The following is a 27,799-nucleotide window of genomic DNA, read 5'->3' as shown; positions in this document are numbered from 1 at the left end:
TACCGCCCTGGTGTAGGATGTCAGCCGTGGAGGAGCCTGCGGGGATGGGGAACTCTGTACATGGCATTCGATTTTGCTGTGAACCTAAAGCTGCCCTTAGGAATCCAGTCTGTTTAAAAATAACAACAACGATAATAATGTGGGAGGGGGGCAGGATGGGGGAGAGTGGGAGCAACCAGGAGCAGAAGCTGGTAATTGTTGAAGCTGAGTGAGGAGTACGGGGGTCTCTTTTTTTTTTTTTTTTTTTTTTTCAGTACGTGGGCCTCCCACTGCCGCAGCCTCTCCCGTTGCGGAGCACAGGCTCCGGACGCGCAGGCTCAGCAGCCATGGCTCACGGGCCCAGCCGCTCCGCGGCACGTGGGATCTTCCCGGACCGGGGCACGAACCCGTGTCCCCTGCATCGGCAGGCGGACTCTCAACCACTACGCCACCAGGGAAGCCTACGGGAGTCTCTTTTGCTGTCTACTTTTGCATATGTTGGAAATTTTCCTCGATACAGTGTAAAAGGAACACGGTTGCAGGGTTATACTTGTATCATGCTGACCTCAGTGACTGACGCTCCTAAGGAAGGTGGCATAATTGTGACCAGTTGTCACCTTGATCTGAGCCTACTGTAAAGAACATGGACTTTTGCCCCTCTGAGCTTTCGTTTCCTTATTTGTAAAATATTAGGTAATTCATACCCCACAAGACTTGTGAGCATCACACACAGTGATGTCCGTGAAGTAACAACACTGCCTGGAACATACAACATGCTCAGAAGATGCTCACCAGATGCTACGGAACACAATTGCCAAGGGTCACATGGGCCGGGTAGAGCATCTTCTCTTGAGCCATGCATCCCATACTTCTGAGGACCGAACATGACATGGGCAACCTCAGCCCAAGACTGGAGGGCTGATGAGGGTTGCCAGGTGACCTGTGTATATGAGGCGTATCCTGAATCTAGTGATTTTGTCCTGGTCCTGGATTAATTTGTCAGGATGCCCCCAATGCCCTGTATTCAGCTTTTTTTTCAAAGCAGCAGAAAGTTAGGCAGGTGGTCAAGTGGCAGAGGCAGAGAGCGGTGGTCAGTCCCGCCACTTTCAGGATGTCTCGCCTTCAGCCCACAGCGGTTCATGCGCAACACGCACTGTTTTGGCCGGAACCTGAGACAGGAGACAGACCATGCATCCAGAGCACCGGTGTGTTGAGCATGAGTCGGAGCTGCAGACCAGGGCCCACAGATGTCTGCTCCAGGAGACCCCCAGCAGGGATGAGGCCTTCTTAGTCTGGAGCAGACCCTCCCTGGGAATTCTCTGTATTCCTGGGCCTCATGGACTGAGCCCACTTCTCCCAGAGCTGGCCAGCAGAAAGGTTCAGAGCAATTTGCATTTTAGTTAGGAGTCTGATGGATGTCGAAGGCTTATTGATTTGAAAAAGAAATGAGGAAATCTCATGCATTCAGGAAACAAGGGAGGCTAACCCTTTTGCCTTTCTGGCCTCTTCCCTACTTTAAAGTCTTCAGGGCCCCTGTTGCCTACCGTCAGAGGTGCAAATTCTGCACCTTGGTGTCTCCAACCTCTCACGGCCCCAGCCAACCCTTCTAGCCTCATTCCCAGAAAGTTCTCATGACACTGGTCTTCCCACTGTTTCCCAAGTTGCAAAGACTGGGGGCGGGTCCCACCAAAGCCCCCCACCTTCTGTGCATCACTTCACCTCGAGACACACCAGGGTCTTTCCTAGAAGTCACCTCTCTGTGCTCATGTGGTCTTCGTTCCTCACCCAAGATCCCACTAGGGGAAGTGGCTGATGCTGTTTAGACGCTGACTTGATGCCATGCTGCTTGTGGGAGATGCCAGGAGACCGATCAGCTGGAGGAAAGCATCCGTCCCTTGGAATTGAAGTGACAGCCTCTGCGCCTCTTTCATCGCTTCACCTGAAGTTGCTGCTCCTTCCCAGCCTTCCTGAATGATGCGGAAATCATTTTCAGGCAAATTTCCAGCTACGATTCCTTGACTTATTGTTCTGCAGGGACAGGATGTGTCGCTTTACATTTGTTGCCTTCTTTCTAACCACTTTGGGCAAAACATTTTGTTAAAAGATGCAGATTTTTTTTCCCCCAGAGCGACTCTTATGTGAATGCCAGAGGTATTGAAATGCCCTCATATTGAACTGTACAATCTAATTATATAGCTTAAAGTAAGTTTAGAGAAGGAATAAGAGAAGCCCCACAGCTTCACCATTTGAGAAATGGGGCTTTGCCTTGCGCTGGAAGCTCAGGGCATCTCTCGATAGATGTATTTCTCTCTGTAGTAATAAGGCTTCTCATCTTCCAGTTTCATTGGCAGCAAACACTGGGTAACAGAGATACAGAAATGCCTGTGGCCGTGTCATAATAAAGTCATTTTAGGGACTGTAATTGTGCCAGGAACTTTCTAAGTTTCCTTCTCAGTTAACACATAATTATTTAGGTCTGTGCTCCTTTGGTTGCTCAGCACACATTGCTTTCCAATAGGTAGCTTTGGGGGATGGTCCCCTGCTGGGGCTCGCAAGGCAGCCTTGGCCCTTTTGTGCAGGGATACAGTGGGGATGTGGGTGAGAGGCAAGGCCGGGGGATGGCTTCTGGAAAACACCTGTGGTTGGGAGACTTGGAAACCGGCAGCTGCCTCCTCAGAGCCTCGCCCCCCCTCACCCAGCCTTCTCTGGAACACATGCAAAAATAGAGTCATGGGGCTTGTGTCCCCTTTTTACCAAATGCTACTTAGCATTTTGTAAAGTGTCAGCCGAGGTCATTGTGTTCAAATGACTTTGAATTCTGTGGCAGTACATCTTCCTTACCTTTACTCTCAAAGGTAAAGAAAAAAAAAAAACTGAGATTTAAAGTTCAAAATAGTTTAGAGGCCCCATAGTTTAGTACCTTTATGTGTTGGTTGAAAATAGGAGAATCTCAAAAACTTGGGCACCTTTTGAAGGTCTTCTAGCCAAATGTTTACATGGATGTAAAGAGAGAGAGAGAGATGGATGGGTAGATAGATAGATAGATAATAGATAGATGGTTAGGTAGATGGATAGATGGATAGACAGATAGATAGGTAGGTAGATAGATGATAGATGGATAGATGGATGGATGGATAGATAGGTAGATAGATGGATAGGTACATGGATGGATGGATAGATAGGTAGGTAGGTAGATAGAGATAATAGTTGATAGAAATAATTAGATTAAAACTGTAATTGGATAAGCCTGTGTGTGTAGCCAATTAAACTTGTATTTGCCACCATCAGGAATTACAGCACAGCATTTTGTTTCCAGTGGCAACTCACTGTAGTTAAATGTCCATGTAGGGCTTCCCTGGTGACGCAGTGGTTGAGAGTCCGCCTGCCGATGCAGGGGACGCGGGTTCGTGCCCCGGTCCGGGAGGATCCCACATGCCACGGAGCAGCTGGGCCCCGTGAGCCATGGCCGCTGAGCCTGCGCGTCCGGAGTCTGTGCTCCGCAACGGGAGAGGCCACAACAGTGAGAGGCCCACGTACCAAAAAAATAAAAAATGTCCATGTAGAAGAGAAGGAAGTCAAGGAAAATGTCCTGGGCTTTTTTGTTTGTTTGTTTTTAATTGTATGAGCTTTGGGAATGAATGACCTCTGTGTCACCAGGCCCCCAGATTATTTAAAATGGGTAACGTTGTGACGAGAGGGGTAAAGGTGGTGACTTTGACTCTCTGGATACAGGAAGGAGGCGGTTACCAGGCAGAGTGAGATGCAGTTCCTTCCATGGAGCCACTAACAAGAAAAGGTGCAGCCACTTGTCTTGAATAATTTGAATGTCTACAGACAGTGCATCTAGACCTTAGGGCTTCTGACTCTTTGGGGGACTTGCCTTTGGCTCTCTCTACATTATTTATTTTGTGTGTTTGGTTTTACCTTTAAAATGTTTAGATTATAAATAAATCCTTTCAGAGATTAAAAATGATTGAAAGAGCTCTGTGAAATATTGGCTTGCCCTTTTTCTTAATCATTTTAACCATGTGGGACAGCATCCATGAAAGCATTTCGTTCTCACACCAGTAGCTTCGCTTTTTAGAAATTATTTCATTCTCGTGGCTCAGAATGAGACATGACCTGCTTGGTTCACATCTCTTCCACTCCCTCTCTTTTCTGGCAGAGTCAAAGCAGCACGTGTCTGAACTGCTCCCTGCCTTCTACCACCGTGTTCTCTGTCCCCTCCCTGCAAGCATCTCTTTCTCGTGTTCTTGGGAGCTGAGGACATTATGAACAGTAGGCATGCCCTCTATGCACTGGGTCCTGACATTTATGTATGGTAATGTTGGATGGAGAGAATACAGACCAATGCAGATCGCCAGAGGGTGGATTCCCCCTCCCCTCTAGCACAGGCTCTGAGTGTGTGTGTGTGTTTGTGTGTATGGGTGTGTGTTTGCGTGGTAGGAGTTCTTGGACATACCACTGGCTCTGAGACATCTGTTAGTGCAGTTACAAACTGATGCTCCCTTAGATCAGAACGTTTCTAAATATGCGCAGTGGTAAGATGTGCTTTGGGGGATCCTGATGTGTACAAGACGAGGTTCCCTCCATCAAGGAACTAGCTCCAGAAGTGGAGAGGAGCAATGCCCAGCCATAAATGCCAGATGCCCAATGAGCACTTTGGTTATCAAGAACCTCTAAAGAGCTGAACCCCACAGTGGAAAATCTACTTGGAATGCAAGGACTCCAGGGAGAGCCGGGGGCTACCAAATATTCTAGCCTCCCTGAGCCCTCTCATGTGGGTTGGGGCTTGATCTTCTGGGCCAGCTCATCCATCCATCATCCATCCATCCGTCCATCCATCCATCCATATTCATCCATTCATTCTTTCCTGTAGCTAATACATAGTGAACATATGTGATGTGCCAGATGCCAATTGGGCATTGCAGACATGTGGGTGAATAAACAGGACCATTTGGGAACAGTCTGGAGGGCTTCTCTGTCCTTGAGTGCAACCCCAGCTGTGCCCAGCGTGGACAGGGTCACCGGGGACGCAGAGCAGAGCCCACTTGCACCCCATCCTCCCTCTCATTGCTCCCCGACAAAAGACTTGCTCTTCCCCTCTGCTGAGCTGGGCTGAAACCCTTCATTTCACACTAGTAAGGCATCCTGCTGTCCAGTCACTTGGCTTAGCTCTGATGCTTTCCATAATCTTTGACTGAAAGCAGATTGTTACGCACAAGTTTCTAATGTGATTTTCTTATTTCCCTCAGTTCGATGGTTATTAGAAATAACTCATGAATTACAGTAGGTATTAAATATTCTTACCTAAAAGTTAGCCTCTGTTTGTGTTTCTTTTTGCCTAGTTAATTGATTTGTGTTCAGGTGGACTTGGAACATTGCTAAGATTTTAATCCCATCAAGTGTGAAAGGTAGGATGGAATGTATGTGTGTCCTGGATGGCTCTGCAGAAGTGAGGTGGCCCTTGATACCTGTAGCCTGAGTGGCGCACCTCTGTTGCAGCATTGATGCTGGTTTTTATTTGATCACCCCTTTAGTTTTTCCCCTACAACTTGTATTCTGTGTTATTTGTTTTTTTGTCCTGGCTTTTAAAAAAAATTATAGCGACTCTAAATTATAGAATCTCTCTCAGCACTGCTCCTTCTCAGTTGTCAGTTCATTAAAAAGTTTTTGCTAAGCCTTCATATTATTTCAGCATGGCATCTTTTTGTTTAAGTCATTTTGAGCAATATCTTTATTTAACTAGCTGAAATTGTTCCAGAGCTGAATTAGAAGTAGCATATTGCAGCTGTTTGGGTGCTATCTTGAGGCACAATAATTAGCCCATAATAATAATGCATGTCCAAGTGAACTTGTCGTTATTGTCGTAGAGGGCTGAAGAGAGTGGCTTCCTTAAAGCTCATAAGGACTCTGGGCTGCGCCAGTGAACGGCCAATTTCTGAAGCTGAGGGAAAAGTTAAGGGGAAAAAGAAAATGTCCCCAGCCGTAAGCCTACTGGTTTTGTGCTGTATGACAGCCCCTCTCCGCCCCATGACAGGAAGTTGTTTTACTCCACTGACACTTGGGGCATTCCTCCGGTTGCTGGGGTCAGTGCAGGGCACATCCCCAGATGCTACGAAACACAATTGCCAAGGGTCACATGGGCCGGGTAGAGCATCTTCTCTTGAGCCACGCATCCCGTACCTCTGAGGACCGAACATGACATGGGCAACCTCAGCCCAAGACTGGAGGGCTGATGAGGGTTGCCAGGTGACCTGTGTATATGAGGCGTATCCTGAATCTAGTGATTTTGTCCTGGTCCTGGATTAATTTGTCAGGATGCCCTCAATGCCCTGTATTCAGCTTTTTTTTTTTTCAATAAATTATGAAATTCAGCCAGAAGAGCTATTTTTCCAGTTTAACTAGGCATCTTATAGTGGCAGAATCTGGCCACCCTATGGTTGATGGATATGCTGCTACCCACTCCATGCTCCTGGTTAGTGGACAAGCCAGCACACGCATGCCCCTCCATTAATAGTCACTTAACAGCACCAATTCCTCCTTTCTGGTTATGTCTTAACATCCTCAGGGAAGAATTCAGATAACTCCGGCTACGGTTTTCTTAAGCCACTAAGATAGCAAACTCCGGCACAGGTCATTTGTCATACTCGTTTTGGTCCTGGATCCCTGATAGGTCTCTTAATGAAATGATGTCTGCAAATCCTCTTTCTTTGAGCTATGCCAGAGAAAGCTGCATGATAGCGGGGGTTGGACAGGAGGTGATGGTGGGAGGTGGTGATGGAGACCTCCTTAAAGCCCCAGGTGGACCTTCCCTCTCTCCCTCCTCCCAGGCTAACTGGCCTTTAGTGGCTCTGGGACTGTCAGGGCTGGGGAGCTTCTCCAGGCATGCATAGCTAAAGAGATCCTGTTGTCCGAGGGCAGCAGTTCCTAGTAAGTAACCTAGATTTCTCTTACACTCTGGCTGCTTCTTGCTGTCTAAATAGAGGAAGTGTAATGAAGTTTATTATCTGCGACCTAATGCTAATTCCTCTTGCGTCCTGCCTTTGTGCAAAGGGAGAAGGGTCATTTGAAAAGAAGTATCAGGACTAAGCTCTGTTGTTGTAAACACTCTCCAGAGTAATAAAACAACCTTGTGAAACACTTAGTACTCTGGAGTCATTTGTGACAACCCTGAGTTGTATAATATATTTCATCACAGAAAAGGAAAGGTCAAGGTATGGAAGGGTGTGATATTTTGTCCTGTGTTCTTAACATGGTACCTTATCAATGAATCAGTGAATTAAAATTCCTTCTAAACCTCTTGTCAAATTACTCTCATATCTACTAAAGCTTTTTCATTTTATTTAAACAAGTAAACAGTGACTAAAATTAGCATTTGGCGTATAGGACAAATGATACTGAAGTAAGCCACACGTCCAAGCTTGATGATATTTCACCTATCGATAAAAATTTTAAAAAATGTTGCCTGCCAAATCAAACAAAGCATATTGCAGCCATCAAGCCATCACATTATAGCCACCCCTGTGGTGAGCCCTGAGTGAACTCAGGATGAGAAAGCAAAGGATACTGGCCCCCGATAGCTGAGGTGCATATCAAAGGAATGATTTCAGTGAGCCCAGACTCTTATATCTTCCCGTATATGAAAAACACTAAATTCCTTAACTTGAGATATCTGATTTTCTTTTTCTTTCTTTCTTTCTTTTTTTTTCTTTTAACTGGACTATAGTTGCTTTACAGTGTTGTGTTAGTTTCTGTTGTACAAGGAAGTGAATCAGCTGTATGTATACATATATCCCCTCCCTCTTGGACCTCCCTCCCACCGCCTCCTCCATCCCACCCATCTAGGTCATCACAGAGCACCGAGCTGAGCTCCCTGCGCTATACAGCAGGTTCCCACTAGCTATCTATTTTACACATGGTCGTGTATATATGTCAATCTTAATCTCCCAATTCATCCCACCCTCCCCTTCCCCGCTCCGTGTCCACATGTCCGTTCTCTAGATCTGCATCTCTATTCCTGCCCTGCAAATAGGTTCATCTGTACCACTTTTCTAGATTCCACATATATGCGTTAGTATATGATATTTTTTTTTCTCTTTCTGACTTACTTCACTCTGTATCACAGACTCTAGGTCCATCCACATCTCTACAAATGACCCAATTTCATTCCTTTTTATGGCTGAGTAATATTACATTGTGTATATGTACCACATCTTCTTTATCCATTCATCTGTCGATGGACATTTAGGTTGTTTCCATGTCCTGACTATTGTAAATAGTGCTGCAATGAACACTGGGGTACATGTGTCTTTTTGTTGTTGTTGTTGTTGTTGTTGTTTTGCAGTATGCGGGCCTCTCACTGTTGTGGCCTCTCCCGTTGCAGAGCACAGGCTCTGGACGCGCAGGCTCAGTGGCCATGGCTCATGGGCCCAGCCGCTCCGCGGCATGTGGGATCTTCCCTGACCAGGGCACGAACCCATGTCCCCTGCATCGGTAGGCAGACTCTCAACCACTGAGCCACCAGGGAAGCCCCATGTGTCTTTTTGAATTATGGTTTTCTCAGGGTATATGCCCAGTAGTGGGATTGCTAGGTCATATGGTAGTTCTCTTTTTAGTTTTGTAAGGAAACTTCATACTGTTCTCCATAGTGGCTGTATCAATTTGCATTCCCACCTACAATGTAAGAGGGTTCCCTTTTCTCCACACCCTCTCCAGCATTTATTGTTTGTAGATTTCTTTTTTTATTTAACATTTTTATTGGAGTATAATTGCTTTACAATGTTGTGTTAGTTTCTGCTGTATAACAAAGTGAATCAACTATATGTATACATATATCCCCATATCCCCTCCCTCTTTCATCTCCCTCCCACCCTCCCTATCCTACCCCTCTAGGTGATCACAAAGCACCAAGCTGATCTCTCTGTGCTACGCGGCTGCTTCCCACTAGCTATCTATTTTACATTTGGTAGTGTATATATGTCCATGCCACTCTCTCACTTTGTCGCAGCTTACCCTTCCCCCTCCCCATGTCCTCAAGTCCATTCTCTACATCTGCGTCTTGATTCCTGTCCTGCCCCTAGGTTCATTAGAACCATTTTTTTTTTTTAGATTCCATATATATGTGTTAGCATACAGTATTTGTTTTTCTCTTTCTGACTTACTTCACTTTGTATGACAGACTCTAAGTCCATCCACCTCACTACAAATAACTCAATTTCGTTTCTTTTTTATGGCTGAGTAATATTCCATTGTATATATGTGCCACATCTTCTTTATCCATTCAACTGTCAATGGACACTTAGGTTGCTTCCATATCCTGGCTATTGTAAATAGTGCTGCAATGAACATTGTGGTACATGACTCTCTTTGAATTACAGTTTTCTCAGGGTATATGCCCAATAATGGGATTGCTGGGTCATATGGTAGTTCTATTTTTAGTTTTTTAAGGAACCTCCATATTGTTTTTCATAGTGGCTATATCAGTTTACATTCCCACCAACAGTGCAAGAGGGTTCCCTTTTCTCCACACCCTCTCCAGTATTTATTGTTTGTAGAGTTTTTGATGTTGGCCATTCTGACTGGTGTGAGGTGATACCTCATTGTAGTTTTGACTTGCATTTCTCCAATAATTAGTGATGTTGAGCATCTTTTCATGTGCCTCTTGACCACCTGTCTTCTTTGGAGAAATGTCTATTTAGGTCTTCCACCCACTCTTTGATTGGGTTCTTTGTTTTCTTGATATTGAGCTGCTTGTATATTTTGGAGATTAATCCTTTGTCCGTTGCTTCATTTGCAAGTATTTTCTCCCATTCTGAGGGCTGTCTTTTAGTCTTGTTTATGGTTTCCTTTTCTGTGCAAAATATTTTAAGTTTCATTAGGTCCCATCTGTTTACTTTTTTTTTTAAATCTTTATTGGAGGATAATTGCTTTACAGTGGTGTGTTAGTTTCTGCTTTACCAAGATCCTTTTTGACCCACCTCCTAGAGAAATGGAAATAAAAACAAAAATAAACAAATGGGACCTAGTGAAACTTAAAAGCTTTTGCACAGCAAAGGAAAATGTAAACAAGACTAAAAGACAGCCCTCAGAATGGGAGAAAATATTTGCAAATGAAGCAACTGACAAAGGATCAATCTCCATTTGTTTATTTTTGTTTTTATTTTCATTACTCTGGGAGGTGGCTCAAAAAAGATCTTGCTGTGATTTATGTCAAAGAGTGTTTTTCCTATATTTTCCTCTAAGAGATTTATAGTGTCCGGTCTTACATTTAGGTCTTTAATCCATTTTATTTTTGTGCATCGTGTTAGGGAGTGTTGTAATTTCATTATTTTACACGTAGCTGTCCAGTTTTCCCAGCACCACTTATTGAAGAGGCTGTCTTTCCTCCATTGTATATTCTTGCCTCCTTTGTCAAAGATAAGGTGACCATAGGTGCGTGGGTTTATCTCTGGGCTTTCTATCCTGTACTATTGATTTATATTTCTGATTTTGTGCCAGCACCATACTGTCTTGATTATTCTAGCTTTGTAGTATAGTCTGAAGTTGGGGAACCTGATTCCTCCAGCTCTGTTTTCCTTTCTCAAGATTGCTTTGGCTATTCGGGTCTTTTGTGTTTCCATACAAATTGCAAATTTTTTTGTTCTAATTCTGTGAAAAATGCCATTGGTAGTTTGGCAGGGATTGCATTAAATCTGTAGATTGCTTTGTGTAGTATAGTCATTTTCACAATATTGATTCTTCCTATCCAAGACATGGTATATCTCTCCATCTATTTATGTTATCTTTGAGTTCTTTCATCAGTGTTTTATAGTATTCAGAGTACAGGTCTTTTGCCTCCTTAGGTAAGTTTATTCCTAGGTATTCTTTTTGTTGCAATGGTAAATGGGGTTGTTTCCTTAATTTCTCTTTCTGATCTTTCATTGTTAGTGTATAGAAATTCAAGAGATTTTTGTGCAGTAGTTTTGTATCCTGCAACTTTACCAAATTTCTTGATTAGCTCTAATAGTTTTCTGGTGGCATCTTTAGGATTTTCTATGTTATAGAATCACATCATCTGCAAACAGTGACAGTTTTGCTACTTTTCCAATTCGTATTCCTTTTATTTCTTTTTCTTCTCTGATTGCTGTGGCTAGGACTTCCAAAACTATGTTGAATAATAGTGGTGAGAGTGGACATCCTTGTCTTATTCCTGATCTTAGAGGAAATGCTTTCAGTTTTTCACCATTGAGAATGATGTTGCCTGTGGGTTTGTCGTATACGGCCTTTATTATGTTGAGGTAGGTTCCCTCTATGCCCACTTTCTGGAGAGTTTTTTTTTATTGTAAATGGGTGTTGAATTTTGTCAAAAGCTTTTTCTGCATCTATTTAGATGATCATATGGTTTTTATTCTTTAATTTGTTAATATGGTGTATCACATTGATTGATTTGCATATATTGAAGAATCCTTGCATCCCTGGGATAAATCCCACTTGATCATGGTGTATGATCCTTTTAATGTGTTATTGGATTTTGTTTTCTAGAATTTTGTTGAGGATTTTTGCGTCTATATTCATCAGTGATATTGGTCTGTACTTTTCTTTTTTTGTGATATCTTTGTCTAGTTTTGGTATCAGGGTGATGGTGACCTCATAGAATGAGTTTGGGAGTGTTCCTCCCTCTGCAATTTTTTGGGAGAGTTTGAGAAGGATAAGTGTTAGCTCTTCTCTAAATGTTTGATAGAATTTGCCTGTGAAGCCAACTGATCCTTGTCTTTTATTTGTTGGAAGATTTTTAATCACAGTTTCAATTTCATTACTTGTGATTGGTCTGTTTATATTTTCTAATTCTTCCTGGTTCTGTTTTGGACAGTTGTACCTTTCCAAGAATTTGTCCATTTCTTAGTAATCTTCTGAAGTTCTGACTACCTGGTCTTTGTTGCAAAAACTCCTGTGGATCCTGGCCCCACCCTTTCCTCTTTGGAGCCGTCCCTCAGAGCAATCTGAGATGCTGTGTCCTAGGCTTAAGTCCTCAGTTTTGTCTGCCGAATTAAACTTAATTCTCACCTTTTAGGTTGTACAATTTTTTCCAGTCGACATGCCAAACCATTCCAAGCCTGACAGTGTGTAATACTGCTTTCAAATGCTTCACTTTAAAAAGCCAGCTAAGCAAAGACCAATTTGATAACACTAATACATTGTGACTTGAGAAAAATATTTAATTTGCACCTTTTCTTTTTTAAAAAAATTAGGGTTTTTAGTGACATTTTTCATATGTTACTTTCACACTCTCTTATTTTGGTCTGTTTCTTTTATTCTGCATGTTTCCTTGATTAATTTGGAGAACATCTGCATCTAATTCTCTCAGCTTTTCACTGGCAAAACCTCGCAGCTTTTCACAGGACTTAGAGAGTTCCCGTGCCAGACAGTCTTGGATTGTAGTTAGTTGAAATGCCAAACCTCCAAAGGTGCCAGAGCAGAAGTGTGTAATTATGTAATTTTCTCTTAATCTTTCAGAGTCTTTCTGCGAGCAATTAATCAGTATGCAGATATGCTGAACAAAAAATTTCTGGATCAAGCCAACTTTGAGCTGCAGGTAAGAGAAAAGGTAGACATGACCTTTGTTGGGAAATCATGTTAAAACAGATTGCTGGTCTGAGCCCATATCTTCTATTTCTAATCCTTGAACTTAAGTTTTCTCATTTAAGGTGTGGAAATGGAATTTACAGTGTGTGATACTGGAACCCGAGGATTGAAAATGATGCCTTTGGGCTATTTGCTCAATTTAGCGAGGAAGGAGATGGAGCTGTTTCAGAGTGAAAGTCTTGAATCAGAGTGACAAGTAGGGGCTCTCTGAGCAGGAAGGCCACCACATCTCAATTGGTGAGGCTGCCAAGATTGTCTCAGACCATCCTAATGTGATGAGGATCAGCGCAGGAGACGAAGTGGGTCTGCATCACTGAGCCCAGCTTGCTTGTAGATATAGGTTTTCCCCTGATATATTCTCTTCCGGCTTTGTGCTGCCCCAGTTGGCCTGTACCAGGCAAAAGGTCCCAGCCCTGCAACACCCCTGGGCTGTGGTCAGCTGATCCTTCCATGTTGACCCTACTTCTCCAGTGCGTGCATGCGTGTGTGTGTGCGCGCCTGTGTGTGTGTGTGTGTGTGTGTGTGTAAAGGATTGCTTTTTCCCTGGCATGATTTCTTACTGCATCTACTATTTGTGACTCTCATTTCCACTGAACTTCGGATATATTTCTGCTAATCATGATTTTGTCATTATGTAGTTTCATTTACTAAAGTTTGCAGATAAAAGCATCCAAATGCAAACAGGTTAGTTTCTGGGGTGGGATTTTTCACTGAGAAGGAACCTGAAGAATTTATGTATACCCAGAGGGTGGTCTGGCTCAAAAATGAGTTACCAGATAACAAAAATTAGGCAACCATCTACCTTCCCTTTTGCATTGTCTTCAGAAAATTTAGAGCTAATGTGCTACTCAGTTTATTAGATTAAGTACTTAAGTGCCTATACCCTATTTCTTGTATCATTTTTTTAAATTAAAAATGTTTTATTGTCATTTAAGTACATAGTAGTACATCAGATACTGTGTATTTGGAAATGTTACTTACTATTTTTCACAATTTTAAATGTTTTATTATTTTCTCTGCTTAATGTTTGTTTTCACACGTCCTAATACACAGATATACGCACGTAAAATATTTATGCAGTGTAAATCCACACATTGAATAAAATAAGAAAGGACCCTTACCACCCTTTCACCCTTTTCTCCCTCTGTCGGGTAACTTTTAAAATAATTGTTGTGTGTTCTCCTTGAGGCTTCTTTAAGTATTTACAGTTGACCCTTAAGCAATGTGGGAGGGCGGGGTGGAAGGTGATTAATCTGAGTATAATTCGACCAACCACTGACTATGGAGTACTATAGTAGTTACTACTGAAAAATATCCACCTGTAAGTGGACCCAAGTAGTTCAAACTCGAGTTGTTCAAGAGTCAGCTGTATCTGGACCTAGACCTGCTTTCTTTTGGTTTTGAACGTGAATTGGGTCCTGCCAGCCATGGTTTTCACTTCTATCGTATTCCACAACATAAATGTTACCAACATGGGTGCAGGCATTCCCGCACTGATAACCTGCAGGCTATTTTCAGTTTTTCCCGTTTCCAAGCAGTGCTTCCATGAACAGTGTGACACACGCATCTCAGTGCTGCATTGCTATAGAACAGGTTCCTGGAAGCATAATTGCCAGGCTGACTGGTAAGGTATTTTAAGCTTCATGGACACTAATAAATTACCGACTTAAAATGCTCTAGCAATTTGCAATCTCACCAGCCTTCTCTGAGAGCAGTCATTGTCTAGAGCCTTCTCCCATACCAATTTCTTTAAAATTGTTGACTCTTATTTTTATTGGTATTTCTCTGATTGCTAGTTGGGTTGAGAGTACTAATTGGCTGTGAGGATTTCTAGTATGAACTGTTTGATCACTTCCTCTGCTCACTGTTCTCTTAGGCTATTTGTCATACTTTCTTGTAAGTTGGAATTCTTTTTTTTTTTTTTTTTTTTTTTTTGCGGTACATGGGCCTCTCACTGTTGTGGCCTCTCCCGTGGTGGAGCACAGGCTCGGGACGCGCAGGCTCAGCGGCCATGGCTCACGGGCCCAGCCGCTCCGCGGCATGTGGGATCTTCCCGGACCAGGGCACGAACCCGTGTCACCTGCATCGGCAGGTGGACTCTCAACCACTGCGCCACCAGGGAAGCCCTGGAATTCTTGATATAGCCTAGTCATGGGTTTAGGTTTATCGTATAGAAATATTTGATTTTTCTGTAGTTAAATGTGTCTGTTCTTTTATGGCTTTTGGGTTTTATGTTTTGCTTGGCAAATCCATCTTTGATTATAAATTTAACTATTCTTTATGTAGATAGTCTCTGATAATACCTTTATAGTCTGCTTTTTTTTTAACTTTCCAATGATTAATCCATCTGTGATTTCTTTTTTTAATGATTTTTGAAAAATTGAAGTATAGTTGATTTACAGTTGTGTTTGCTTTCAGTGTACAGCAAAGTGATTCAGATACATATATATATACATAAAATATATATATCTATATTCTTTTTCAGATTCTTTTCCATTATAGGTTATTACAAGACATTGAATATAGTTCTCTGTGCTATACAGTTGGTCCTTGTTGTTTATATGCATCTGCATTTTCTATAGTTACTGTTAGGGGTTAGAGTTTAACTTCACTTTTTCCCACATTATTTTATTGTCGACAAAATTTAGTCAGTCTAAGAAAGAATTGGAAAATTTAATTCAAGCTGAATTTGAGGATTATAACCCAGGAAGAACATCTCAGAAAGCTCTGAGAACTGTTCTGCCAGTTAGAAATCAAGGCACACTTATATAAGTTTTTTTAAGACAGAGGGTAGTACATCAAATGACATATTATTGACAGTTTACATAATCCAGATCTAAGTCATCAAGTTGGGTCATGTGACCCCTTACAAGGTCAAGAAGGGATGTTATCTTTTAAGGAGTTGTCTTGTTGATGCGAGGAGAATGTTTCTCTTTATGGTTGAGCAGCTATTTTCTGCCGATGGGGGAGGTTTGGTCAATGCCTAATGCAGATACACAATGCACAGTGAGGGGAGAAAGGAGTCCAAACAGCAGAGAAGAATTTTTATGTTTAAATAACATACGAATTTTATTTCACATTATAAATAGTTTCTTCTTTCCCAATGATTTGAACTGCGACTGAGGAAACTCATAATTACAAATGCATGTGTGTACAGTTCTGTTTTCTGTGTTATTACCCATGGGTTTTATACCCAGCTAGTACTACCAGGACTTCTCCATTAGTGTGTTATTGCAAAATTATCTTGACTCTTTTTGCGCATTTCCTCTTCTGTGTGAAAATCAAAATCACCTTGTTAAACTTCTTAAAAATGCTGTCTACATTTTAACTAGGATTCTGTTGAATTCATAAATAATTGTAAGGGAAATGTAACAGCATTTTGGGAAATACGTGTTAGTATTTATTTTTTCCCATCCCACACAGGAATATTTAGGCCTTTTTATGTGTCCTTCATCAGGTTCTCTTGTTTTATCCATGTAGGCCATGCCTATCACGTGAGATGGCTGTGTATTTCAGGTGTGACTGCTATGGGTGTGGGCTTACTGGTTATTGCTGAGCTTGAGCATTGTTTCATGCATAGGGTCCTCTGGATGCTCCCTTCAGGCCAAACACCTTGTCTGCAATGAGCCCTTTTGGCCTTTGTCCCTTGGCAAGTGTGAAGTGCATTTGATTGTTCCACTTTGGAGGGCTCCCACCCTCCCACCCCCAGGGGGAGGCTTGGGTGTCATGTGGCCGTGGCCGCCTTCAGCGTGTGGTCCAGGCAGCGGCCGCTCCCACGAGGTGCATTTTTATGTTCTCACATTCCCTGCACAGTTCTCTCTCCTGACACTTCCTTCTCCTTTAACTAAGCATCCCTGTGGGCTGCTACTGCTTCCCTCTGTCCCTCATCAGTCTGCTTCTCATTTCCAGCAAGTACGGTACCAAGGACTTTTTTTTCTTAACCTTATCCTAGTGAGCTGCCAGCCTGACACCCTATCGCCTCCCCAGATCTGTAGTGTATATTTCATACAAACAGAGACTTTCCCCTACTTAAGTAGAGTAAGAATACCAAATGTAGGAAACTTACATTCTCATCACCCCTAACCAGTCCTCAGACCACATTCAAGTTCAGTCGTCCCAATCCCATCCTTCAGAGGTCAGCATCACAAGTGCCGTTAGTTGTCACATCTGAAATCACGCGTAGCTTACAGGGTTTTTTTTTTTTTATGTTTGTATTTTTATGTGATTTTTTAAAGACTTTATTAATGGCAGTTTCAAGTTCACAGCAAATTAAGAGGGAGGTGCAGAGGTTTCCCGTAGACCCCCGCCTCCTGCACACGAAGCTGCCCCACTATCAACATCCCCCACCAGATGGTACATCGTTACAACTGATGGACCTACACTCACACATCATAATCACGGAGTCCTTACTTTACGTTACGGTACACTGTAGACGTTTTGTCCACTCTGTGGGTTTGGACAAATGGAGAATGACATGCCTCCAGTTCCACTGCCCTCACAATCCTTGTCCTCCTCCTATTCATCCCTCCCTCGCCCGCTGCGTCCAGTTTCTGTGTGTCTTTCGTCTCCTTCAGGCTAGAACAGTTGTTCGCTCTTTCCTGGCTGTTCTGTGCTCGGCACTCTTGCTGACCACAGGTCTGGGTTCGCAGACAGCCCTGCACTTGGGTCGCCTCATGTTCCCCAGTGCTTAGACCCAGGCTGCACCCTTGGGAGGAACATCACAGAAGTCATGACCCCTGCCCCCCATGCCAGATGCTCCCAACTCCTGGGGGGCCCCCTCATCCTGTTCAGGCTCTGACAATGGCCAGGGGATTTTTGAGGTGCACAATAGGCAGCCTCCTCATTCCTAAGGATATAAAAATCTCCTGTGGGTCCCAGTCTTGCTTTACAGGTGGGAACGCTGAGTCGCCAGGAACGTGGGCCACGAGGGAACCTCCTTCTTCAGGGCATTGGACCACACTGTTCCCCTAAATATCTCCCAGGGCAGGGTTTTCAGGAAACTTGTGGCTCAGCTGTCGTCCTGGCCGCTGTCTGAGTGAAGAGAAGGAATATAGAGTTAGTGAAACTGGCATTTAAAAAAGACACATTCATATATATATATATATATATATATATATATATATATTTTTTTTTTTTTTTTTTTTTTTTTTTTTTTTTGCGGTACGCGGGCCTCTCACTGCTGTGGCCTCTCCCATTGCTGAGCACAGGCTCCGGACACACAGGCCCAGCGGCCACGGCTCACGGGCCCAGCCACTCCGTGGCACGTGGGATCCTCCCAGACCGGGGCACCAACCTGCGTCCCCTGCATCGGCAGGTGGACTCTCAACCACTGCGCCACCAGGGAAGCCCGACACATTCATATTTTTGTTGATGTTGTTTTTATGGGCAGCAGGTATACATTAAAATACGTTCTGGGTCCTGCTCTGGTGGTGCCCCTGACCCAAACGTGGCCAGGGACCCCTGCCGGTGCTGTGAAAGGAGGGCACTGCTGGGAGATGGGTGGCCATAGCAGGGAGGTGTTAGTTCCAAAAACAAAGGAAGCAACTTGTACTTTATTGATTTGAGTCACCCCTTTTATTATAAAAAGGCCTGAAAGAGAAAGTGCCTTTGTGGGCAGTAAAGAGCGTGGCCTGTAAGGTCCAGGACGGCCCGCTGGAGACCATTGTTCTGCTTCACGTGCTTTTTGTGTGTGTGGTTTGGAGCAAGTCTCTGAACCTCATCTGTGAAATGGGAAGACCAGCACTTACCTGGGAATGAGCTGCTCTGTTCCTGAAGAAATGCCAGTTCCTGAGGAGCACCAGCTAAATGAAGCCCACTACACTCTTAGCTACATCCATGCTTGAAAATTTCCTCTTATTTCTCTGGTCACTGAAAATAGAGTCATTGTTGTTAAAACCTTGTTTTTACGTAACTCTGTGTAACCATCTCATCTGATGCAATGAATATTATCCCTGTTTTGTAAATAAGAAAACCAATACCCACAAATTTCTTCCTAAGATCATTGAAGGCACCTTGGAGCTTGGACATGTGATGGAAACTCTGTCCAGCTCTTTCCCACTGGGAGCAGGTGAAAGTTCCCCTTAAATATCCTGTGGTACAAGAATGGTCCACTGAGGAGTATCTGTGATGGCCAGTCTCTGAGCCCCTTGCTGCAGTTCCTGGTGGGGGGGAGGGTCTCCCCGCTTATCTCTCCCCTGTGCTCCCCCACCCTCGGGTGCCGCCCTCTGAGAGAGGATGCAGATGGAAGCAATCTGGAGGGAATGTCCAGAGAGTTTTCACTTGCATTTGAGATGTCCCCATGGGTTCATCCCTCAAATATTGATTATTCCTGATGGATCACTTACTTTGAGCCAGGCTCTGCCCCAGACCTGGAATCCTGCCCCCACCCTGTGTACCATGGAGTGTAAAGGGAGGACCATTAGGGCAGGACTGTAGGGACAGGCCAAGGTGCTTGAGGGCGTGGAGAGGGCGAACACACCCGGTCCTGGTATGCTGAGACCCAGTGAGGGAGGAGACGGGGGTGGACCCGGAATGTTCAAAGGCCCAGGGGTGGGGAGAGCATCAGCTCAAGGATCTGATGGGAAGACAAGGGTGCAGAGTATGGATGGAAAGGCTGCTGCAAGGCAGAAGCAGAGGGAACCGGGCAGTGGGACTCCCCTTCAAACTCTGTTCTGGGGCTTCCCTGGTGGCGCAGTGGTTGAGAGTCCACCTGCCGATGCAGGGGACATGGGTTCGTGCCCCGGTCTGGGAAGATCCCACATGCCGCGGAGCAGCTGGGCCCGTGAGCCATGGCCGCTGAGCCTGCGCGTCCGGAGCCTGTGCTCCGCAACGGGAGAGGCCACAGCAGTGAGAGGCCCACGTACCGCAAACAAAAACAAAAACAAAAACAAACTCTGTTCTGACCGGAAACGTGTGGGAAGTTCCTGAAGAGGTTTGAACTGGGGGGTGGCCCCCTCGGATTAGTGTCAGTTCCCTCTGGCTGCCCTGTGGGACGAGGCGAGGACAGGAAGCAGGAAGCAGGCTGTTCTGGTCCGTGAGGGATGATGCTGACCTGGGGTGGGTGATACCCCAGCACTGAGACAAAGTGGGTGGGCTCGGAGGGATTTATAAGGTGAAGCAGAAGGACTTGCTGATTGAAACAGTGGGATGCTGCGAAGGACAAAGCCCAGAATAAATCCCAGGTTTCTCCCCTGGGCAGTGAGGGGTATGCCCGTGTCATTTATGGAGTTCAAGCGAAAAGCCCCCGTTCATGATCCAAGAATTCCTCCTTCATTTTAATTTTCTTCAGCTGGTCTTAAACATTGACCTAATCAGGGGGTCTTAGTTTCATGACTTTAGGAATCTACCCATCATAACACTTCTTGTTGAAGAGCACTTTTATGGGATACTGTGTCCAGATACACAGAGCTTCCAGTGAAGAGCTTTACGATGACAAAATCATTTTACAGGAAATTGTCATTTAAGCCACGTACAGTCTCTAAGTCCTTGAAATATGAAATGTTGGATCTTTTTACATTTTCCTCAATTTTCTAGTGTGTATATATTTTTAGTATCATAAAAATGATAAATTATAGAAAACTATACAGTAAGTCCCCTACCTACGAACCTTCAAGTTGTGAACTTTCAAAAATGCAAATGTGCATTCGCATGTCCAGTCACGTACGTTAGTTCACGCGTCTGGTGTCCATTGTCCCGTGCGTGCATCCTCTACAATTGGTCGTGCTTTTGTGTACTTTACAGTACTGTATAGAGTACAGGAGTACAGTATCTTTATTTCAAGCCCAGGACGTCCGGAAGCAAGCATAAGAGCAGTGGTATATATAGCTGATTGTGTTAGTTGGGTACCTAGGCTAACTTTGTTGGACTTACGACCAAGTTGGACTTACGAACGCACTCTCGGAACTCCTTCATATGTAGGGAACTTGCTGTATACTGTGAGGTAAGGGGCTCCATAATACAGTGTTAATAACAGCTAACATTTATTACGTGCTTCCCGTGCTCCCGGCACCACTGGATGGGCACTGCATGTCTTTACTCCCTCCGTCCTTTAGCAGCCCTATCAGGTAGGTACTGTTGAAATTCCCACTTTACCTGAGGACACCGAGGCACAGAGAGGTTAGAGTGTCTGCCTAAATAAGTGGCTGAGCTGGGATCTGACTGCATGCACTGTCAGAGCCCATGCTCAGCCCTGAACCACACCGTGGGTGGCTGATTAGCAATGTGTATGTAGAGAATGCAGCTTTCAAACCTTTCAGAAGTGTGTGCTGGGCAAATGCTATTTAAACGTCTCGGAGCGTTTCTGAGATCCTATATTAATCGGTTCGGCACCTTAGCATCTCCCCTTTTTGGTTTCAGCTGTGGAACAACTATTTTCACCTGGCTGTCGCTTTCCTCACTCAAGAGTCCTTGCAGCTGGAGAATTTTTCAAGTGCAAAGAGAGGGAAAATCCTTAACAAGTAAGTCCACGTAGCCCCACATGCACGGGCAGGAGCCTGCAGTTCTATTAGCACAGTCTTCTTGCGTCTTCTAAGCCAGCTGGGTACCAATTGAGATGTAATCATGGTGTAATGTGGGGGTGATTTCAAACCATGAATTGAGTATTGCCTTTTGTAACCCATGAATCCAGATCTAAAATTGCAGATTCATTCTGGTGGGTTGCAAGTCAGTGTCATTCAAGACTGTTAGCACCGAACAGGATGGGAGTTTCGGGAGATAATTGCTTTTGCTGTGCACCATGCTGATGTCACGCCACGTATGGTTTGCTGTATTGCTTAATTCTCCAATGCTGCTTCAAAGAAGGAAGCTTCTGACAGAAGCCGTTGGCATCTTGGGATTGTGGAACAACGCATCGTGGAGTGATGAGTCATCTGGGGTTCCTTCTTTGCAAGAGGTGACCCCGGTCCTCTTCCAGGCAGGAGATCTGAAAGGGCTTAACTAGCCCTTGGATTATCCTGAAAACGTCTGAGAAGCCCCAGGGAAGCCAGGATCCCTGCCTGGCTCCTTCATCACTGCATCCGGAACAGCTCCTGGTCCAGGGTCAGGAAAAGAACCCTTACATGGGTTTCTTTGCAACCCTTGGGCACTCTGAGGGCCTTGCAACCTCTCTCTCTGCCTCAGTTTCACCAGCGTCTCAGTTCTCTGGGGGCCCCTTCCATCAGTACCTCACGCTGCTGAGTCATCCATCTCTGTTCATCCCTTCATAATCCCTCTGAGCCGTGTTGACGGTTCCAAGGCATTGGCAACCTGGTACCATCACTGAGGTTAGAGGTTCCAGGGCCTCTCAGAAGGGGACAGCTGATCTGCCATCCTAGTGTCCCAGGCCTGTGTGTCTCCCTTGCAGACCAAATGGAAAGCACACTCTCCCTGGGGAGTAAGAAGTAGTTCAGCAGATATTTACAGAGCACGTATGACCTGCCAGTGACTTTCTAAGAACGTTGTATGCATTTTTCACGTAGAACCATTCGAACAAAAACCAAAACTATTCCGTAGGTTCTCTTATCATCTTTATTTTCCAGACGAGGAAGTGAAGCAGGTTGTGAACCAGGGTCCCGTGTCTCACACTAAGTCATTCTAACTTGGGCAGTTCAGAGCCCAATACATTTAGCTGGGCTGCTTTTAAAACCTTAAATCCTTCCCTGAGCCATCTAAAGGTCAGCTTTCATCGGGTCATCTCGGGACTTCCCTGGCTTCCCTTCCCAGTGGTTAAGACTCCCTGCTTCCCAGGTTTGATCTCTGGTCGGGGAACTAAGATCCCTCATGCCATGTGGAGCAGCCAAAAAAGAAAACAAAAACAAAACAGAACATTGAGCCGTCTTTCCTTCAAGCTCCCGCAGTTGAATGACTGGTCTGTTGGCCGTTGATAGAGACAAGTGTTCCTTCTTCAGAAAGGGAAACGCACCCTGGGTGGCGTGGGCCCAGTGGGTGCCCAGCGGCGATGGCAGGGAAGATGGCCCCCACCTCCGAACCAGCAGAGTTTATCCCTCATCTTGGCTCAGGAGACAGACTTTTCTAGGCAGCACCTTCCGGGGACTGGCTCGACAGGGATGCTACCGCTTTGTGAAATTTATATTCCCTCAGTGCTCCCAGGAAGTGAGGGATGGCTCCCAGCTTGTTGTCCTCGATGAAAAGCTGTCGTGGGGAAAGCTGTTTGTAATGGAAACACTAATAACCAGCACACACAGCACTCGGCCCTAGCCGCTCCCCACCAGAGCCCTCCAGAGCCCTGGTTATCCTGTCCTGCCCACCTGTGTGCAGTGCTCATGTGGCGTGAGGCTGGGGTCCAGACCCAGCTCCAGCTGGCACTGGTGTCCATTCCTTGCCAAGCTTGTAGCGCATCCTACCCTTAGAGATGCCTGCAGAGGAGAATTGAGTTTAAACCGGAAATCTGCCTGAAAAGAGCTGAGGTCTCCTTCACAGTTTGGAGAATAAAACCATTTGATTCTGAGCATTCTCCGGTCAGGGCGGGGCCCGTCTCTCTCCCTGGGCCCTTTCCTTGTTGGTGTGAGAGCATTAACATCTAAGCTAGAGCGACACCAATAAATGCATTCACCACACAGGGCCTTGTCCACCAAAGAAAACGCTTGGTTCCTGCATCGTGCTGTGACTTCTGAAGCTTCAAAGCCAAGGAAAATTAAACACAGCCAGCTGGTGTCACCCCTCCCAGAGGGCCTCTGAATCGGGCTTTTAGAATTCTCTCTCTCACAGCCGTGGCAAAGAGAGACTCCAGATTTTCCCTTAGAAATTGTCTCATGGATCCCCCGAGGGAAAAAGCCCCAAACATTTCAGAAATTGTCTTTGCAGGAGTGTTTCAGCTCCTGTGCAGCCCAAGGGGCCCTTTCCCAGGGGCACAGGTTCAGTGTGTGGCCATGACAGGCCAACGGAGGAGAAGGAATTTCCAGCATCTGTGTTAAGCGCTCTTGGCCTATGAGGCCGCGTGGCTAAGATAAAACGTTGGTTCGCCTCTTTGTTGTATGCACCCTGCCTCTTGCTACACCTTAAACGCTTTATCATCCATGTGCAATTTTAATTTCTAAATAGCAAAACCTGCATGAGAAATATTAGGAGATGGTCCTACCCAAATGCTTAAATTTTTTAGTGCCTTAGAAATGTTTTAATTTGTTTCACATTGTGCCATGTACTCATGGCACTAGAGTCCTGGTGCTTGGGACCCAGAGATTAAAAGTTCACAGTCTAGGGGGCAGGTAGCTGTGCAAAATTACATGATTGGAGTAGAACGTAAATGCTCCCCAAATGCCTTGGCAGCCCAGAGGTAGGCATGTAGGGCTCAGCCTGGGTGGTGAAGGTGGCTGAGATGTTTACCAGATTGACTGACCCCCTTGTCAGCAAACAGCCAGTCCCAAAAGGGGTCATCGCGTCCTAAGGGGCATGGCCCACTCTATAAACAGAAATGCTCTTCGTTGCTGAAGCATAAGTGAGTGGCCAGGCCTGGAGTGATCGGGACTTGGGGCAAGGTGCGAGCGACCAGGTGACACGGGGATTAACCCCAGGCGTCTGAGCAAATGGCTGGCTGCTGATTTCCAGCACAGTGGACCATAAATTCAGGGGGTTATTTTCTTCTAGAGGGAAAGGCCGTGGGGTCTGAAAGTGGAGTGAGGCCCCCCTGTTTAGTAGCCTCTGGCTGTCCACGTCGGCTTGTCTACTGCCGTAGGGTTTGTGAATCCAACCCAGGGCTTCGGCATGAGCCCCCTCGTGCCCCCAGCGCGGCCCTTCCTCTCTGCCGTGGCCTGCACCTCCTCGTGCCTGCCTGGTCCACAGCACTGTGGCTCAGAACAATAGAAAATCCTGTTATCAGAAGATCTGCCTGTTCATTCCCTCTTGTTAAGCTTCCCGTCCTCCTGGTGACCTAGGTTGGGGAGATAATTAGGATATTTATTCCAATGGCATTCCCCAAAGCACATGGGAGTAACATCAAAGAATGGGCCATAGCGTGCAGAACACTGATTATGTCAAACCCAAACTGAGTACCAGATTTGGCAATGAACCACAAAATAAATAACCTCTACGAATCCAAGTCCATAATGAGAACATTTAACTGACTCACCTTCAGACATCCTTGGCGCCAGTGACTCCTAACAAAGACAGAGAAGGCGACAGAATGCTCACCCCGACCTTCATGAATGTCCCATCCTCCATCCCCCACGCCTTGTACATTACGGGGGCTCCGGAAGTATGAGTCAAATGTGAAAGAGTTGGCTTTGGATTAGCAGCCAGCTTGACCATTTTAGTTTGTAAGACATCGTGTGTCCTAGCGTTGGGGCAATGGGGTGATGTGATGGCAACTGGCCTTCTGTGTTCAGGACCAGACTGCCTTCTGGAAGAGGAAAGGGGTTCATGGATGGGCCTCCAGCAGCTCTAAGCGTAAAATGCCCATTTAAAAATTCTAGCCCGAGAGGGTGAAGCCCAGGCCAGTGGATTTGAACCTATGTGATGAATGTGGGTTCCTCGTGGTACCCTCTCCCCAGTTGGTCCCGGGATGTTTCCCATCCTTTTCTGGTTGGTTTTGTTTTTCCTATAGAAGTCTATCCTCAGCTCACTGCCTCTTCTAAGAGGACAGGTTTCACTACTGGACCAAAATACCGCATAAACAAAATATAAACAAAATATCACAATGTTTCCAACACTGGGTTCTGAAACATCAGTGTGTCAATTCCTACTGTACACATTACCTTTTAGGGAAACCAAAAGAAAAGAAGTGCACAGTGACAAGCCTTGCTTTGCAGTGTGACCTAATCTGAAGCTGGAGTTGAACGTTCCAAATTATAAAAGGAAATTATTTGTGTTTGTGTTAATTTTTTTCCCAAGAGACTCAAATTATTCCAGATAAATTCACTATATACTAAGTATTAGAAGGGGACCCAAGGAGACGGACTCAACAAGCTGTAACCTGTGCTAAGGTCCTTTTCGAAGAGTTAATTAAGTGTCCCACATGCATTAGCGATGCTATATTCTTTTTTTTTTTTTTTTAGTTGAAGTATAGTTGATTTACAACATTGTGTTAGTTTCTGGTGTACAGCAAAGTGATTCAGTTATATATTTTTTTCAGATTATTTTCCATTGTAGGTTGTTACAAGATATTGAACATAGTTCCCTGTGCTATCCAGTAAATCATTATTGCTTACTTCTTTTATATAAAGTAGTGTGTATCTGTTAATCCCATACTCCTAATTTATTCCTCCTCCCATCCCTTTCCCCTTTGGTAGCCGTAAGTTTGTTTTCTGAGTCTCTTTCTGTATTATAAATAAATTCATTTGTATTATACTTTAGATTCCACATACAAGTGATACTATATGGTATTTGTCTTTGTCTGTCTGACTTACTTCACTCAGTATGACAATCTGTAGGTCCATCCATGTCGCTGCAAATGGCATTATTTCATTCTTTTTTATGGCTGAGTAATACTCCATTGTAAATATATACCACATCTTTTTTTAGTGATGCTGAATTTTTTTATGTGCACATATTTATTTTCTTTCTTAAAAATACTTTTTTAATCTTATTTTTTATACAGCAGTTTCTCCTGAGTTATCTATTTTATACATATTAGTGCATACATGTCAATCCCAATCTCCCAGTTCATCCCACCACCACCACCCCCTCATCCCCCCGCCCAGTGATGCTGAATTTTATTGAACCGTGATAAAACTTTATGCAGTGGAGGACACATCAGACCCCTGTGTCTAGTAAGGCTGATTCCCATCCGTCACATTTGGGGTCCCGTCTCCTCCCACCTCCCCAGAACTTACCAGTCTTTCCCATAAAAATAACAATGTCAGTCTTTCCCATAAAAATAACAACGTCTCACCCCACCCATCATCTCCCTCCAGCTCCCTCCGTGCCTCTCTCACTGCACACCCACACCCACTCCCGATGCTGGCTGCGGGCCAGCTCTGTCCTGGGCTCCCAGAACCCCTCTGTAGGTTTCCCTCCTAGCATTTTGGCCTCTCCACTGCTCCCTTGTCAGGCTCAGACTCCTCCCTCCACCCATTAAGTGCAAGAGCTCCTCGAGTCTTGGTGTTGAGCCTTCTTATTCTGTTCTCTTTCCTTAAGATAACAGTTTTAAAATTGTGCATCTCAGCCCTTCACTGGGCTGGGATAGCAACTTAATGGGCCATTGTATTAATTTGTTAGAGTCATCTGCCATAATGTAACAACACAAACTAAGTGAAACAACAGAGATTTATTGCCTCACAGTTACAGAGGCCAGAAGTTGAAGTCAAGGCATCAGCAGAGTTGGTTCCTTCTGGAAGCTCAGAGGGAAGACCTTGTCTGTGCCTCTCTCCTATCTTCTGGGGGCGGGTGGCGCCCACCCTTGGTGCTCCGTGGCCGTGGCTGTATAACTCTCATCTCTGCCTCCCTCTTCATATGGCCTTCAGCCTTGTTTGTCTGTGTCTCTAAATGTATCCCTTTCCTTATAATGATGCCAGTGCTTGGATTTAAGGCCCGCCCCATCCAGCGTGACCTCATCTTAACAGGATTACATCATGTAAAGACCCTCTTTAGGGGGTCACATTCACAGGTAGTAGGGGTTAGGGCTTTAACAGATCTTTATGGAGGACACAAGTCAACCCACACGACCCAAGACCAACATACATTTTCCCCCCCCTTTTTTTTTCCAGTGAAATAGAATATAAGAAAGCATCAGAGTTGATTGCAGGTAGTAAAGTTAAGTATTATTTCATAGAACTTTTGTATACATACATTTTTATGCATGCTGCTTAGTAAAGTATATTTCTTATTGCAAAAGAGTTTTTGAAACTTAAAAAAAATACTTATAAACCTGCCTCTGCAGCCTTGGTTCACAGCACACCCCTCCTCTTAAGGGGAAGGAGTAACGCAAGCTTCCTGTCCTCCAGTCTCACTGCCTTCTTTGGTCCATATACTCACCTACCCCCACCCCCCACCCCCACCACAGGGCCTTTGCACCTGCTGGTCTCTTCCCCTCTCTGTCTGGATTACACCTTTCCTTCTTCAAATCTTGGGTAAATATTACTCTCTAAGAGAGCTTCTCCCACAGCCAACCTGGACCCACTCCTCCAGTTTTTCCTAAAGAACTGTGACCATGACCTCCAAAAAAACATAAATAATAACAAAAAAAACTACTATATATACATATATGTGTGAGTCTTGTATGATTGTTTAATGCCCATCTCTACTACATGCTAATAGTCCCTCAGTT

General features: G+C 44.7%; 1 protein-coding gene across 2 annotated transcripts in view; it reads left to right on the top strand.

Annotated features, from left to right (window-relative positions):
- The window catches only part of DOCK1 (dedicator of cytokinesis 1), a 535,058-nt gene that overhangs the window by 402,489 nt on the left and 104,770 nt on the right, over positions 1-27,799 (top strand). For both annotated transcript variants that reach the window (XM_060098409.1, XM_060098408.1), the window contains exons 30-31: positions 12,475-12,553; positions 20,959-21,059. In XM_060098409.1, coding sequence (XP_059954392.1) covers positions 12,475-12,553; positions 20,959-21,059 — 180 coding nt within the window. The remainder of the gene's footprint in view (positions 1-12,474; positions 12,554-20,958; positions 21,060-27,799) is intronic.

Source organism: Mesoplodon densirostris, chromosome 1 (assembly GCF_025265405.1).
Source record: "Mesoplodon densirostris isolate mMesDen1 chromosome 1, mMesDen1 primary haplotype, whole genome shotgun sequence".
Lineage (NCBI taxonomy): Eukaryota > Metazoa > Chordata > Mammalia > Artiodactyla > Ziphiidae > Mesoplodon > Mesoplodon densirostris.
The sequence above is the reverse complement of the archived record's forward strand: the minus strand, read 5'-3'. Positions and strand labels throughout refer to the sequence as shown.